The sequence below is a fragment of the Corythoichthys intestinalis genome, chromosome 3, assembly GCF_030265065.1.
Source record: "Corythoichthys intestinalis isolate RoL2023-P3 chromosome 3, ASM3026506v1, whole genome shotgun sequence".
Lineage (NCBI taxonomy): Eukaryota > Metazoa > Chordata > Actinopteri > Syngnathiformes > Syngnathidae > Corythoichthys > Corythoichthys intestinalis.
This window is the reverse complement of record NC_080397.1, coordinates 19490965-19505486: the sequence shown is the minus strand read 5'-3', so window position 1 is coordinate 19505486 and position 14522 is coordinate 19490965. Positions and strand designations below refer to the sequence as shown.

At 40.2% G+C, this 14522-nt stretch overlaps 1 protein-coding gene across 3 annotated transcripts in view; it reads left to right on the top strand.

The window, feature by feature from the left end:
• ptch1 (patched 1) overlaps positions 1-14522 on the top strand; it is a 130862-nt gene that overhangs the window by 76104 nt on the left and 40236 nt on the right. For all 3 annotated transcript variants that reach the window (XR_009062681.1, XM_057831160.1, XM_057831161.1), the window contains exons 13-15: positions 5923-6041; positions 9510-10110; positions 13032-13341. Coding sequence is in view for 2 of the 3 variants with exons in the window: in XM_057831160.1 (XP_057687143.1) it covers positions 5923-6041; positions 9510-10110; positions 13032-13341 (1030 nt within the window). In the remaining variant the exon portion in view is untranslated. The remainder of the gene's footprint in view (positions 1-5922; positions 6042-9509; positions 10111-13031; positions 13342-14522) is intronic.

Genomic DNA, 14522 nt, shown 5'->3' with positions numbered 1-14522 from the left:
GTGACTCAGAAAAGGTTGAAAAACACTGATATAGAGTACGTAAAAACAAAATGTCACCCTCAGTTAAATACTGTATTTTCCATACGTATTGAAGAATAGTTGATTTTATTTGTCCACACCTCGAGTTCTGAAGACAATCGGCCAATAATCAGCGTGGCCAAATATTGTTTACTAGTTGTGTGAGGTCAGCAAAGGGAGACAGTGTATGGTGATTGCACACACAACTCTGTACACGGATAACTAACAGTGTAATGGTACACGTGGCTTTACTGAACCTTTTTGGTTTTGTAGTTTCGGTTTGGTTCACTTACGTACCGTTTCGGTTTTGATATAGTATTATTTTTCCTAAAAAAATTCATGAGTAATGTTCAAGATATGGTCACGGATAAGAGAAATGCTTTGTTCGCCAGCCTGCCTCCTAGCCTAGCGCCACCACAACCCATCTAGGGTTGGACTAGGCCTGCTATTCGACAAGTCGACAAACCAACGTACCTATTACAGAATACTGATTCCTGTCTACTTTCTAGGATAGCAGCGCAAAGGATTTCAAAGCCCTCAACTTTGAAATGTCGCGGACACACGACAGTAGACGGAAATTGCTCCAGGTTTGATGCATAAATCTCACCAACGCTCGTTTAAGTGCATCCTTTTTTGGAAATCCATATGTTGATATTTCCAAATCTTTGTTTCCAACTCTCTTGCCTCCACCAACAACACAATAGTTTGGCATTTTTTGGCGGAGACTGATTTAAAAAATGCCTATTTAAAAAAAAAAAAAAAACTATACCCCTGTAATATTTCGAACCAGGACTATGGAAGATTTTATTGTATATTTTTATATCCCGGCGTGATTTTGCTGTAAAATGTTTCTCTTTAAGCTTTAAAGTGTACGGAGAAACAGGCTGGTTCACTGAAGGACCGTTGAAGAAGAATGTGGAACAGCTTCATCTTTTGATGAAGTGAACAAAATTGATTCCAAAAGTGCTACATTTCCATGATTGCTACTCCCGCTGATTAAGCCTTGAGCAAGACTGTTGAACTTTGGTGACCACAACATCTATTTGAATATTGATGTGTTGATAGGTGGCAGAATGTTTATTTTTTTCAGTCAGCAGAGGGGGGATTTTTGTACTTTTAACTGCCAGAGGCTACAGCTCGCACAAAAAAAATGAATTCATTTGCGGCAGTGATAAGAATAAACTGGAAGTTGATGTTCATTTTTTTAGAAATTGAAACTGATATTGTTGTTATCTTTAATCATGTAGTAGAGCATATAGTGATCTCTCCGTTTAGTCATTTTGTCCATGTAACATAAACATACACAAACAGTCCAGATTTCAGCAGAGTATTAGCATATGTGGATGGATACCTTTCGTACAGCTACTCTGTCAAACATGATCCATTTACCCCATGGGCCTGATACACGCAGCTTCATTGAAAGCTCACACATGCGTTTACTAGCACACGCCTAGGACACACTAATGCACAAAACAGGCATTTTTTTTGTATGCTTCCTTGTGAATGCTAATGTACATCCAGTGTTGTAGAGCGCATGCCTTTGCAAGCACGACGTAGCACCCTGCACTTTTTTTCACTCTACCTTCTTGGCCCTGTGTTGCTCTAGTCACGTTTGTCAAAATCAGAAATGGTTTGTAGAGGAACTGCCTAGTCAGCCTGCCTTTATTGGAAACCTCTGGTTTTTGTGAAATCATTGCCAACTGTGGTGAAAAAACTAGAATAATATTTCCTATTGATCTGCATTAGCAGTCTCTACTTTATTGCAATGCCTCCTATCAGTGTTGATAAAATATTTCGTCAACGAACACTTTTTTCATGACGATGATGAGACGATAACAAGCTATAAACGTGTTTTGGGAGATAAAAACATAACGAGAAAAGTACCAATTTTAGTCTGACAAGACGAGAACGAGACGAAAATGTGCAAAAGTTTCTGTCACATGTTCACAATGTGTAACATTTTCTGTGTAGTTAGTCTGCATTGTATCAGTGTCTGGTTGTGTCACTCATGTGATGTGCTGCGCCCCCCCCCCCCAACTCGCCAATGTCCTCTCCTCTCAAGGTTTGCACACACGGTAAAATTTGTTTACTTATCGTGCCCAGTGGGGATATGTAATGTTGCTTTAGCCGTTAAAGGTCTGTAGTGAGTGATCATCACACACTAAATTTAGCTCGTAGCGTTTGCATTAGCGCAATTCTAATATCGAGGTAGTACACCAGGCACGTCTACGGCACGACAACATAGCTACCGCGTCAACGCAGTGAAACGCGGCCGTTAAAGTCAGTCAGCCAATACACACCAGTCAGAGTGCGGCCGCGTTTTAGAGGCGTCCTAGAAGCGGCTCAAAGCGTCGTACGCGAAAAGATTGGTAGAGTTTATTATTTGACGCGACCCTCCTGCGTCAATACTTCTAGGTAGGATCGGTCAGACCGAAAGTCACTCATGTAAAAATACGGTAGATCCGGTCGATTTTCAATATATTATGCAGTCATAAAACTTACTTTCCAAGTTGATCAGGTCTCTTAAGACTGTGGGTAGATCGAGTCACAGTTTACTTGTTGTTGTTGATTTACTGCTGTCTTCTCTGCTATAATAAGAACCAACACGGCAGGATCGTATCAACTCTGCTTTTAATCTAGGTGCGGTGTGCACCAGTACCCCCATGTTCAATACAAAACCATCCTACCACAACAAAACAAGTAGGAACTAATATTCACATTAGGAACTAAAATTATACAGCATAAAATATAGAATATAAATGAATACAACATTAAATTTGTAAAACATTAATACATAATGATGGGTGGCGTGGCTCAAGCGGTAGAGTAGTTGTCCCCCAACCCAGAGGTCGTGGGATTGATTCTCTGCCCTGATGAACTCGCCTAAGTATTGAGCAAGAAACTGAACCCCACATTGCTCCTGGTGCTGCGTCACCAGTAGGTGGATGGCGATGTAGTGTAAAGCGCTTTGAGTGCCTTGCAAGGTGGAAAAACGCTATACAAGTATAATACTATAACACCATAATAAAATAAATAATAGCCCATATATAAAATAAATTTAAATGAGCCAAAACACCTGTAATCAAATAATAAGAATAGTACTGAAATCCTGCTTACACAATTTAATTAATTTCTGCGTGGCGCTTTAACTCAAGAAAATCTGTCAATATAGCTTTTGAAAACCGTTTATAAGAATAAAAAAATATTCATTAAGGCATTTCATATGTAAAATGATGTTGTTGTTAAAATGTTAAAATCTTTGTCATTGGGATTGCTTTTGTCTTGAGCACAGGACTTCTTTTTTCTTTCTTTCAGAAAGAAAGCTGACCAATATGTGGTGTCTGAAAGGCAAATGGTTGTTGTATTATTACCTTTGGAATACCCACTACCCTTGCGCGATCTTGCAATCCTCGCGTGAATCGAGCCGCTACACAGACGCTCTGCTCGTAAAACGCGTCCTATGGAAATTGACGGCGTGCGTCACTGATGCGTTGACGTACCGGCATCGTTGAGCCACCGTAGACGTGCGTGATGTGTTACCGAGGTTATACTCTCAGACTTTTTTTTACATACAGATCTTGGTGGTGGTGGGGATAATTAATTGAAACACACTCTGCATGAAAACAGTACATTACCACCAAGTTGGCATTGTCCTGGTAGACGCTACAATATCTGCTCGTCTGTCAATGTTAATTCGAAATAGTTGGAAACCTTAATTTTTTTTTGGGGGGGGGGGGGGGGGTAATTTTTTTATTTTTTATTTTACAAACAAAAACATTTTTAGTAAACCTCAATTAAAACTAGACATATTTAGTCTTGGGTTTGCGTCAACAAAAACTAGACAAAGACAAACACATTGTGTAATGACTAAAATATGACTAATAAGTACTGTATTATCGTCCAAACGACTAAGACGAAATTTAAAAGGGCTGCCAAAAACAACGTTCCCTATTCATCTTTCAGATAAAAGCCAGGTTTCCAATGGAAACCATTTGACGAAAAAAAAGATAAAATTACCATTTTCATCAGTATCCTGTTGGCATGTCTCTTTCTAACATATACGTTCAGTGAAGTAGAGTTTTTTGCCGACCATGTGTCCAAAAAAGAAGTAATTTGAAATTCTAATTCTATATTAGAGTAACAATATGATATATCATTCCTTCTCCCAAAAAAGGCTTCCCACAGTATTTAAGAAATTGTGTTTCTAAAAATTGGTGAAATGCTGTCTCTACATGCAAATACAACCAATGCTTGGATTTTGATACCTTGGGAACTTTTGGATTGTGATGTCTGGTTTTTACACATCAAATTGAGGCAATTTGAGAACTTGGAATTATTGTATGTTCGAATATTTGGGGAACCCTGCATTTTGAAAGAAGAACACCTGTGTCAGGTATGGACTACCATTAGAGGTGCAAAAGCAGCATATGTAGACACACATCTTTAATAGAGTTCTGACATCCCCAATGTTCTTCTGGATGGTCGAACAAAAATTCCCTATAGAAACAATCTGCTATCTGGCAGAAAGTCTGACCAAACAGGCTCAATGTTCCACATGTCTAAATATTATTTGTCCAGAGAGTGTGTACCGCTATCAGCAAGAAGCACTTCCCGCTTCCTGTCCTCATCAGTTTCCCTCCCCATGTCGCTAAAGGGCAGGCAATTGTGTCCAGATAAAGACACAAAGACGAACAGTGGAACACACACGTTCTTGTGTGGAAGACAGATGTTATGGTAAATCTTCCCAATCGGAGGTCAGCGAGCGGTCACCATCTGTGTGTGTGTATTCATGTGCCTGTGTGTGTTTGGAGTCATAGGGGATCAGTCTGGACATTAGTGGGCCAATTGAGAATGAATTGTTTTTGCACGCTGTCTCTTGTTGTCTCTAACATTATTCCTGACTGCATAGTGATCTAAGGAATGAAGGGGAGGCCACAGATGTGTGTTTGAGAGCCAGTTTTTTGGGTTTTCCAAATTCGCAAATATGCGCGTACACGCGTTCCTTGCTTTTCACCTAAGGCCTCTCGACTCCTTGGGTGGTCTGACACAGAAACGTACACGCACACACAGGACTGTGTGTGTCTGTTGGTGTGTGTTTGTGTGTCTGAGTGCAGCGGTCTGGCAAACATGCAAGTCCCAGATTACGCTCTGGGCAGCGCCCCAGCTAAATTCAACTCCTCCCGTCATCCTCTCGCTGCTCTGCAGTGCACCTTCACATGCTCAACCACAACTCTGCTAGTATTCCACACATACCTCATACATTTTTTTATCTGCATATTCAAGTGTTTTCGTCTTGAAAGTGACACTGAATGTTCATTTGTTCCTCTTGACATAGGCTTATTCTGAGCCATTCACTGAATTTAAATCTTGAGCGTTAAAATGAGTTGAGGCCTATTTGGAGGATATTGCTGAAGTATGGACATATTTGCAAAATGCATAGATTTGTGAAATCCAAATCTATCTTCAATGTTTCATGCCATTGGAATTAGAGCAAACAATTTTTGTGTAATCTTGGCGTTACCACGGCCCGCTTGAGGATAAGTCGCACAGATAATGAATGAATGAATGGAACAAATGATTCCTCTTTAATTTAGGATTTACTTAGAACATATACTTTGTGTATGTATTATAAAAAGATGTGGCGAAAGATATTATTATTGAGACTATTGATGCGGTCATAGTTTGTCATAATTTGCTTGTATCATTCTGAGCACTGTCTCTAATGTTTTTACCACCTCATATAGTCCAAATGTATTGTGTCATTGTTACTTACCCCCAAGTGCAATGAATAAGCTATCATGAAATTTATGCCATCTAGGAGCAAATATTCAATAAATCCCCAGTTCTTTTTTGTTTTAAATTATTTTTATTTCAGTAAAGTCGAGATTTTTGCATTTCCGGCAGGCTGCAGTGGTGGTGGTGTTTAACTTTGCCATGGTCCTGCTCATCTTCCCGGCCATCCTCAGCATGGATCTGTATCGACGAGAAGACAGGCGCTTTGACATTTTCTGCTGCTTTTACAGGTATGTTTGCAACCACAAAATGGTCTCAGTCTATTATGTGACAGTGATTACTGCACGGAGAACTTCTCCACCCTAATGAATTCACAAGTTGTCCCTTCCCCTCTGATGGTCCGCTTTAGTTGTCATTTGTGAGCCTTGGTCTTTGTTGTGAACACTCTGCCAGACTGCCGCCAGTCTGGGCATGCTTTTTGGTGCAGCACTAGCCCAGATGTGCACAGTATATACACACACAAATGCACACACAAAGTTAAATCCCCTGGTTGGATCTCAGCCCCTCACATTTTGGGTGAACCCGGTACTAAGCATTAGGTACACGTGTATATTCTCATGAGACTCAGGTAAAGAGATTGTATCGAAAAGGTCACATTTAATTTATAGAGTTTTTTTCATATGTATCTCTCAGTGTTTCATTGTGAGATAAATAAGCCGAGTGACCAAACTTTTGCAGAAAACAGTACGTTCCAATTGGTCTGTCGTTAAAGTATACAGTGGGCATCCAAACATTTTCATCCCTTTTATTTATTCTGTTTTCATTTCAAAAACATTCTCTGCAGCCCTGAGGATTTCTGAAAGGCTTTCACAGAGATAATTATACATCAGAACCACCACATAGTACACAACCCGTTTCAGGAAATCGATCCAGTTTCTTTGCATATCAAAACAATTTTTCCTTTATTGCTGCCAATGTTAAAAGTAACACTATTGATACTGACGCCAAAGACAATGGGGTCAACTTTAAACCTCGATTCTGTGTCTTTATGCAGAACAGCAATAAATGAATGAATGGAAAAATCAGCAAATTTTAAAATAATTAGAATTAGCCCTGCAGCTATCAAATATTTTAGTAATCGAGTGTTCTACTGAAAATTCCATCAATTAATAGAGTAATTGGATAAAACATTTTTTTTAGGTAAAGATCAATTAAAATATACATGAGAAAACAAGACATTTCACCTAATATTGGACCATTTTCACACAATCAATGTCTTTATTTTAGATGTACATTGTTGAAAACAGCCAACAATTGCATCTTAGATGTGACTAGAAAACAACAATAAATCCATTGCTTTCGCTCAAACTTGAGATCTTATTTAAAAAAAAATATATATATATATATATCTTATTTATTACCTAAAAATTTTATTACGCTTGATAACACACATCACTTACAGGTTAGGTGTTTTTCCCATGGGTTTCAATTGAATTTCCATTCTTTTTAAGCTACAGTGGTACTTCGACATAGGATCGCTTCGACACACGATCTTTTCTACATCCGACGTATAATTTGACTCGCCATTTGTTTCTACATCCGACGACATGCTTTAAATACGACGATCTATGACAGCATCCCAATCACTGTTTTCCTGCAAGACGGACGCACGGCATTTTTTATTGTGAGAGAAATCATCATTGGTTCCAACAATATTAGTGCAGGTGGTGAAAAAAAGGAAAAAGGTGAGTCTTACCATTTACATGAAGACGAATATGATTGAAAAATATGAGCGTGGGGTGCGTATCCGTGATATGGCTCAACAATACAGCCGTAGACTGTCTCGCTCGGTGGTCCTCCTCCATTCGCCGGTCTTTATAAGTTAAGGTGGCAATTATTATTGTGGTAACATCGCCAAAGAAATCGCCAGCGCTGTCAGGTTTCTATTTATTCCATCAACTTGTGCCTAGTGTCCTCCGCAGCAAGTAAACAAAGTGAAAGTGAGGCTCATGCTGTTAGCCACGTGATGCGTTCAGGTACACCACGAAAACACATTCGCCACATTTGAACCCTGTTTGTTACATTGTAACAGGTATTATTTTTATAATTATTACTACTATTATATTATTATTAGGGCTGTCATAATTATCGCGTTAACGGACGGTAATTAATTTTTTTAATTAATCACGTTAAAATATTTGACGCAATTAACGCACATGCCCTGCTCAGACAGATTTAAATGACAGTACAAAGAAATGCCCACTTGTTAATTGTGTTTTATGGAGTTTTGCTGCCCTCTGCTGGTGCTTGGGTGCGACTGATTTTATAGGCTTCAGCACCCATGAGCATTGTGTAAGTAATTATTGACATCAACAATAGCGGGCTACTAGTTTATTTTTTGATTGAAAATTTTACAAATTTTATTAAAACAAAAACATTAAGAGGGGTTTTAATATAAAATTTCTATAACTTGTACTAACATTTATCTTTTAAGAACTACAAGTCTTTCTATCCATGGAGCGCTTTAACAGAATGTTAATAATGTTAATGCCATCTTGTTGATTTATTGTTATAATAAACAAATACAGTCCTTAAATACCGCATGTTGAATGTATATATCCATCTTGTGTCTTATCTTTCCATTCCAACAATAATTTACAGAAAAATATGGCATATTTTATAGATGGTTTGAACTGCGATTAATTGCGATTAATTACGATTAATTAATTTTTAAGCTGTAATTAACTCGATTAAAAATTTTAATCGTTTGACAGCCCTAATTATTATTCCAATTTTTATTCATAATGTATTTGTTTTGCTCTTTGTAATTGATATTTGCAATAGTAACATCAGTATTTATTAAGAATTTAGTGTAGGTTTTCGGGCTGTGGAACAAATTAATGGAATTATAATGTATTCTTATCGGAAAATCCTGCTCAACATACGACCCATTTCAACCTACAAACAAGGTCCTGGAACAAATTAACGTCGTATGTAGAGGTACCACTGTATTTTTAAGTTCCAGTTACACTTTTGACTTACCGTAAACTTAAAATTTAAGTCCTGATAGGATTTTGAGTTTTTGCAGAATTCAAAATATATCTAACTCTCTGCTGTATTAGAGCACAGTAGGCACCAGTGCTACTTGGTGTTTTATCCATCAATGACTGCTGAGCTAAATTGGACAGCTTTATTATGTTTTTATTTTACACCCTCATCACTCTACAGCGCTGTGTTTTTACAGATTAAATAAAGCCTGTATGAAAGACACGTTAGCCACACATCGACAGTAGTCATAATTAATAGAAACCTAGTCCTCCGCAGGGCTAACGTTACGTTAGAAACGTACAGTAACATTAATCTTATCTATTAGCGCTACATTAACTTAATTTTACTTTGTCCCGAGTATTGCTCCTCCACTCTTGGGAGTAAACTGGGTGCTTTCAGTGGGCTAGGCGGGCGGTTCGTGTGGTGGCACCCGGCCCCAATTACGTCATGCTTAGAGCTGGCAAAATTGAACGATTCCTCGAGGCGGAGAAAATTCCTCGATCAATTTTTAAAATAGAGTTTCTCGAATTATTCGAGTAATCTTTTCAGCTCTAATTAGAAGTTTTTCCACTAGTGTAAAAGAGGCTCCTGATAGCTGAAAAATTTAGATATTTGTTCCCCCATTTTGTCCAAGTTGTTTACACAGAATAGCAACGTGATAAAAGGTATAGAGATGTGCCGAGTCTCTTTTATCATGTTTGCCTTTGCAGCCCGTGTGCCAACCGCGTGATCCAGATGGAGCCTCAGGCTTACCTAGATGGATCAGACGGGAGTCGTTACAGTCCGCCGCCATCCTACCGCGCGGCGCTGCCATCCTACTGCACGCCTCCACCCAGCTACAGCCCGCCGCCCTCCTACAGCAGCCATAGCTTTGCCCAGCAGACACAGATCACCATGCAGTCCACGGTGCAGCTCAGGACCGAGTACGACCCTCGCACGCAGGCTTTCTACACCACGGCCGAGCCCCGCTCCCAGATCTCCGTGCAGCCAATGCAGCCGCCTGGCCGGAGCAACCCTCACGGCAACTATTACAACAATAATAATAACAACAGCAGCCGGCGGAGTCACAGGACATCTCAATATCATCATACCGGTGCTCCAGTTGCTGCTTCAGGTGCAGTTCCTCAGTCGGATCCTGCTTCAGGAAGCAGCCAAACCCCGGAGAATAACAGCTCCACCCGGGACTTGCTCTCCCAGTTTGGGGAGGCTTCATTTGGCGTGAGGTGCATGGAACCTCCCTGCACCCGATGGACACTGGCTTCTTTTGCTGAGAAGCACTATGCTCCGTTCCTGCTGCAGTCCACCACCAAGGTGAGCAAAGCAAAGTGGCTTCTGTGCAAGTGTGTGGGAGTTTGAATGAAGAGGGTTAGTCGCCAGAGCTCATGCGAGAGTAGGAGGAAATCTGGAGTCATGTCCTATCTGAATCACACATAGTCTGACCTCAGTCTAGTGGGTGGCCAGCCCTCTCCAAACACTCACACAACTCAAATCATATGGTGGCCTGTACTTGACATCATTACAAAATCTTTTCTTTGTCTTTTCATCGTGCTGTCAAATATTTCTCCACTTTAGCAAATTATTTCATGCGCAATCCTCTCCTCGCTGCCAAGTGGCGAAAAGGAACATTCCAGTTTATTCCATCTGTGCTCTTTGATCCATGATTATCAGCCAAATCTGGCAACACATGGTCAGATGATCACAGGCTTTGTATACAAGATTATACAAACCCCTTTTAAAGGAGAAGAAACCACAAATGAATGTTGAAGGATACAAGTACTTTGCTCAGGAAATGTTTAGTGACTTGTGTTCCCACTAGATTCATTTTTGCCTCCTCCAAGAACAAAAACACACGCTTTTATGTACTTTTAGTCAGTTAACAGGGATATCCGATCCACTTATCCGTTTTCCACAGAACCTGCCCTCAATTGGGTCGCAGGTGAGCTGAAGTCTATGCAAGCTGATTTAGGACTAGTAAAGTGTGGTAGATCCTAAAAACGCTGCACCATGAGATGAGGCAGTTTTAACCACTAGTGCTTTTGTAAAGTTTACAAACCTTGGGGGTTAAATGCAAAAATATGTTTTTTTACAGATCGATGCATCAACTAGAGTGAGAGGGGCCACAAGTGTCTACATGGGTGGGCACAGCCCACAATGGGCCGCCCATATTGTCAGCTATGCCTTTCCAGTATGCTTGCATTGCGTCGAACTGCAAACTGCAGTGAAAGTTTGTGTGATAATTGGCACACCGAGGTCTGAAATTCAAAACTTTTGACCAAAACTCAATTGTCCATTCATCACTGAGGTTTGCTCTCTTCTAAGTTTCAATGTAATTTTGTTTTGTTATAAATAGGGGTGTGATATAGCAAATAGTTATATATCGTGATACTTTACATCCCAAAAGATTATCGATACACTCATGCCAAGAATCGAGATATTGTCTTGAAAAGGTGTCAATGTTTAAAGGAAAAAAGTAAAAAAGGAAGAAACAAGTTGCTACCAAATTCTTCCACCCTAATAGTGTCTCAGTTAACTCTACGGCTGCCACTGATGATGCTCAACGACCAATACATTAATGGGAAAGTTCAGAATTTTTGACATAAGGCTTAATCTCTGAGTTAGCGGGCGTTCAATTAGTCGATGGAGTTGATTTTAACAAATTCCATGCAGTTTTCAGTTATTTGTTAGTTTAAGGGCGCCGCAGTGGCTAGGCTAACACGAGTCAATGGTGTCAATGGAGTAAATGGTTTTATACTTGTATAGCGCTCTTCCACCTTTCAAGGCGCTCAAAGCGCTTTACACTACATCGCCATCCACCTACTGGTGACGCAGCACCAGGAGCAATGTGGGGTATCTTGCGCAAGGATACTTAGGCGAGTTCATCAGGGCAGAGAATCGAACCCACAGCCTCTGGGTTGGGGGACAACTACTCTACCACTGAGCCATGCCATCCTCATGATAAACCGAATAACTGACAGGCTGCACGGAATTTGTTGAAATCAACTCCACCGACTAATTAAATCCCGCTCGCTGATGATTAAGCAAATGTCAAAAATTCTGAACTTCTCCTTTAAGACTGGGAAGGGCGAATAAACGTTCGCTCATTTGAAACCAGAGCATTTACAGTCACTCTTTCCAATTATCATTTTTATCAATAGCATTTCCAGGTTTCTTTCTGTTTTCAATTTTCAATTTAGGGCATTCACAGGTTACTTCCTGTTGAGTTTGAATCACTGCGTATTCATACGGGAGATTCCCGGGTCACTTCTTGTTCTGTAACCCACAATCTACAGGAATTGACCCATAAAAGGCCCCCAAATCAACAGGAAGTGGCCCTTTATTGCCCCAAAATCAACAGGAAGTGACGGAAAATCAACAGGTAACGACCTAAAATGGGCCAAAATGATCTCGTTGCCTGGCATTGGCTGCCATTGATGCCAAAGAAGTGGGAGGGGCCCGTTTGAAGTGGGAGGGTTTATTCGCTGCTACCCTGTCAGATCAATTTGACTGGACATCTACTAGTGATAAACTTACAGCAGAAGGATGACAATAGCTTCCTTTCTCTTTATTAGTTGTTTTGTAGAATATCCTAGAATGATCTCCTGACCAATATATCGATAATCATTGTATCTTGAGATCATCGTTATCGTGAGCTTAGTATCGCGTATCGTATCGTGAGATACCAAGAGGTTCCCCCCTAGTTATAAAGGTGGGCAACACTGAGAAACAATATTTTTATCAATACCATAAAAGCATGGAAATTGAAAAAACTGCTAGATTACAAAGCCCTATACATATTTGGGGGGTTGCAAGAGCCCCAAACGCTGTTCTTGTTGTCCTACACCTGAGAAGGTGAAATGCTTACAGGTGCAAAATACAGTGCAAAATAGTCAAATATAGAAAGCTATATAATTTGTGTTTTTTTAAATGACGATGAAATAAAACTTACAGGTACTTATTTTTCTTGACTGTTTTGCTGTGTATGGGAATAACTGAAGGAGAATGTGTTGCATTGAACTAGGATGGCACTATTGGTACTTTAAACTGTGATGTAATCACATATTACGCTCAGAGAGCGCGATAAATACATTGTGGCATTGTCTTAAAAATGTACAACAGCATGCTGCTGCACGTGATCTTATCTTCAGGCTTGTTGTCTCATTGAGGTCAGTCTTTTACATTCTAATTCAAGGTACTGTGGAAATGAATTTCTCTCCATACCCTTCTACTTGTAGATGGTGGTGATCTCGCTTTTTCTCTGCTTACTGGGGGTAAGCCTGTACGGCACCACCCAGGTACGGGACGGCCTGGAGCTGACCGACATCGTGCCACGGGAGACTAGCGAGTACGACTTCATTGGCGCACAGTTCAAGTTCTTCTCCTTCTACAACATGTACGTGGTGACGCAGCGAGCCGACTATGCTCATAAGCAGCCGCTGCTGCACCAGCTGCACCGGAGGTTTCACTCCGTCCGCTACGTGCTGAAGGAGGACAATGGACTGCTGCCCCCCATGTGGCTTCACTACTTCAGGGACTGGCTGCAAGGTAGTCTTAATATTAACAGACATTTGAGTGCAATTTTCCTAGTCCATCTTTGACACACTCAAAGATACAGGTGGCATTTCTTCAACAAAAATGTCCAACTTGTACTGTAAATACTAGTGATTCCCAGCGTGTGTCAGGCTGGCTGCCTCTAGTGCAGGGGTGTCAAACATATTTCTGTTCGGGGGGCCACATTGACAGCAATTAGATCTCAGTAGGGCCGGACCAGTATATTTTTCACCAAATGAGTTATAAACAATTTTATTTATCCCACCCACTTTGCAAATACAGTGGTATCTCAAAATAAGATCGATTCGACACGCTATCTTTTCGACATCCGACGTAAAATTTGACTCGCCATTTGTTTCTACATCCGATAACACGCTCGAAATACGACGATTTATGACTGCGCCGCAGTTTCTTTGTTTTCCCGCAAGATGGATGGACACACGGTGGATTTTCTTGTGAGAGAAATAAACATGGGTTCCAAGAATGTTAGTGCAGGTGGTGAAAAAAGGAAAAAGTTTAAGCTTACCATTGAAATAAAGATTGAAATGATAAAAAAATATGAGCTTGGTGTGCCGTCCGTGAACTGGCTCGACAACACGGCCGTAGAATAGCTACAATCTCGATGCTCCCCCTCCGATCTCCGTTCGCCAGTCTTTATAAGTTAAGGTGACAATTAATCAACAGTTTCTTGAAGTTTTTATCATTTATTTCAGAACTTGTGCAACACAACATGCCTACTGTCTGCCGTAGCTGAAAAAAGTGGAAGTAAAATCTCTCTCAATCTCTCAAGTCAGCCACGCGATGCATTTAGTACACCACGCAAAACACATCCGCCACATTAGAACCCGATTGGTTACATTATTAGAGGTATTATTATTATTATTATCACTATTATTATTTTATTATTCCAATTTTTAGTCATAATTTATTTGCTATGCTCTGTGTAATTGCTATCTGCAATAGTACCAGCAGCATTTGTTAAGGAGTTAGTGTAGGTTTTCGGGCTGTGGAACGAATTAATGGAATTATAATGTATTCTTATGGGAAAATCCTGCTCGACATACGACCATTTTGACTTACAAACAAGGTCCTGGAACGAATTAATTTTATATGTAAGAGGTATCACTGTGTATAAATACACAGAACATGTCATTTTGGCATGTGCATAGATATTC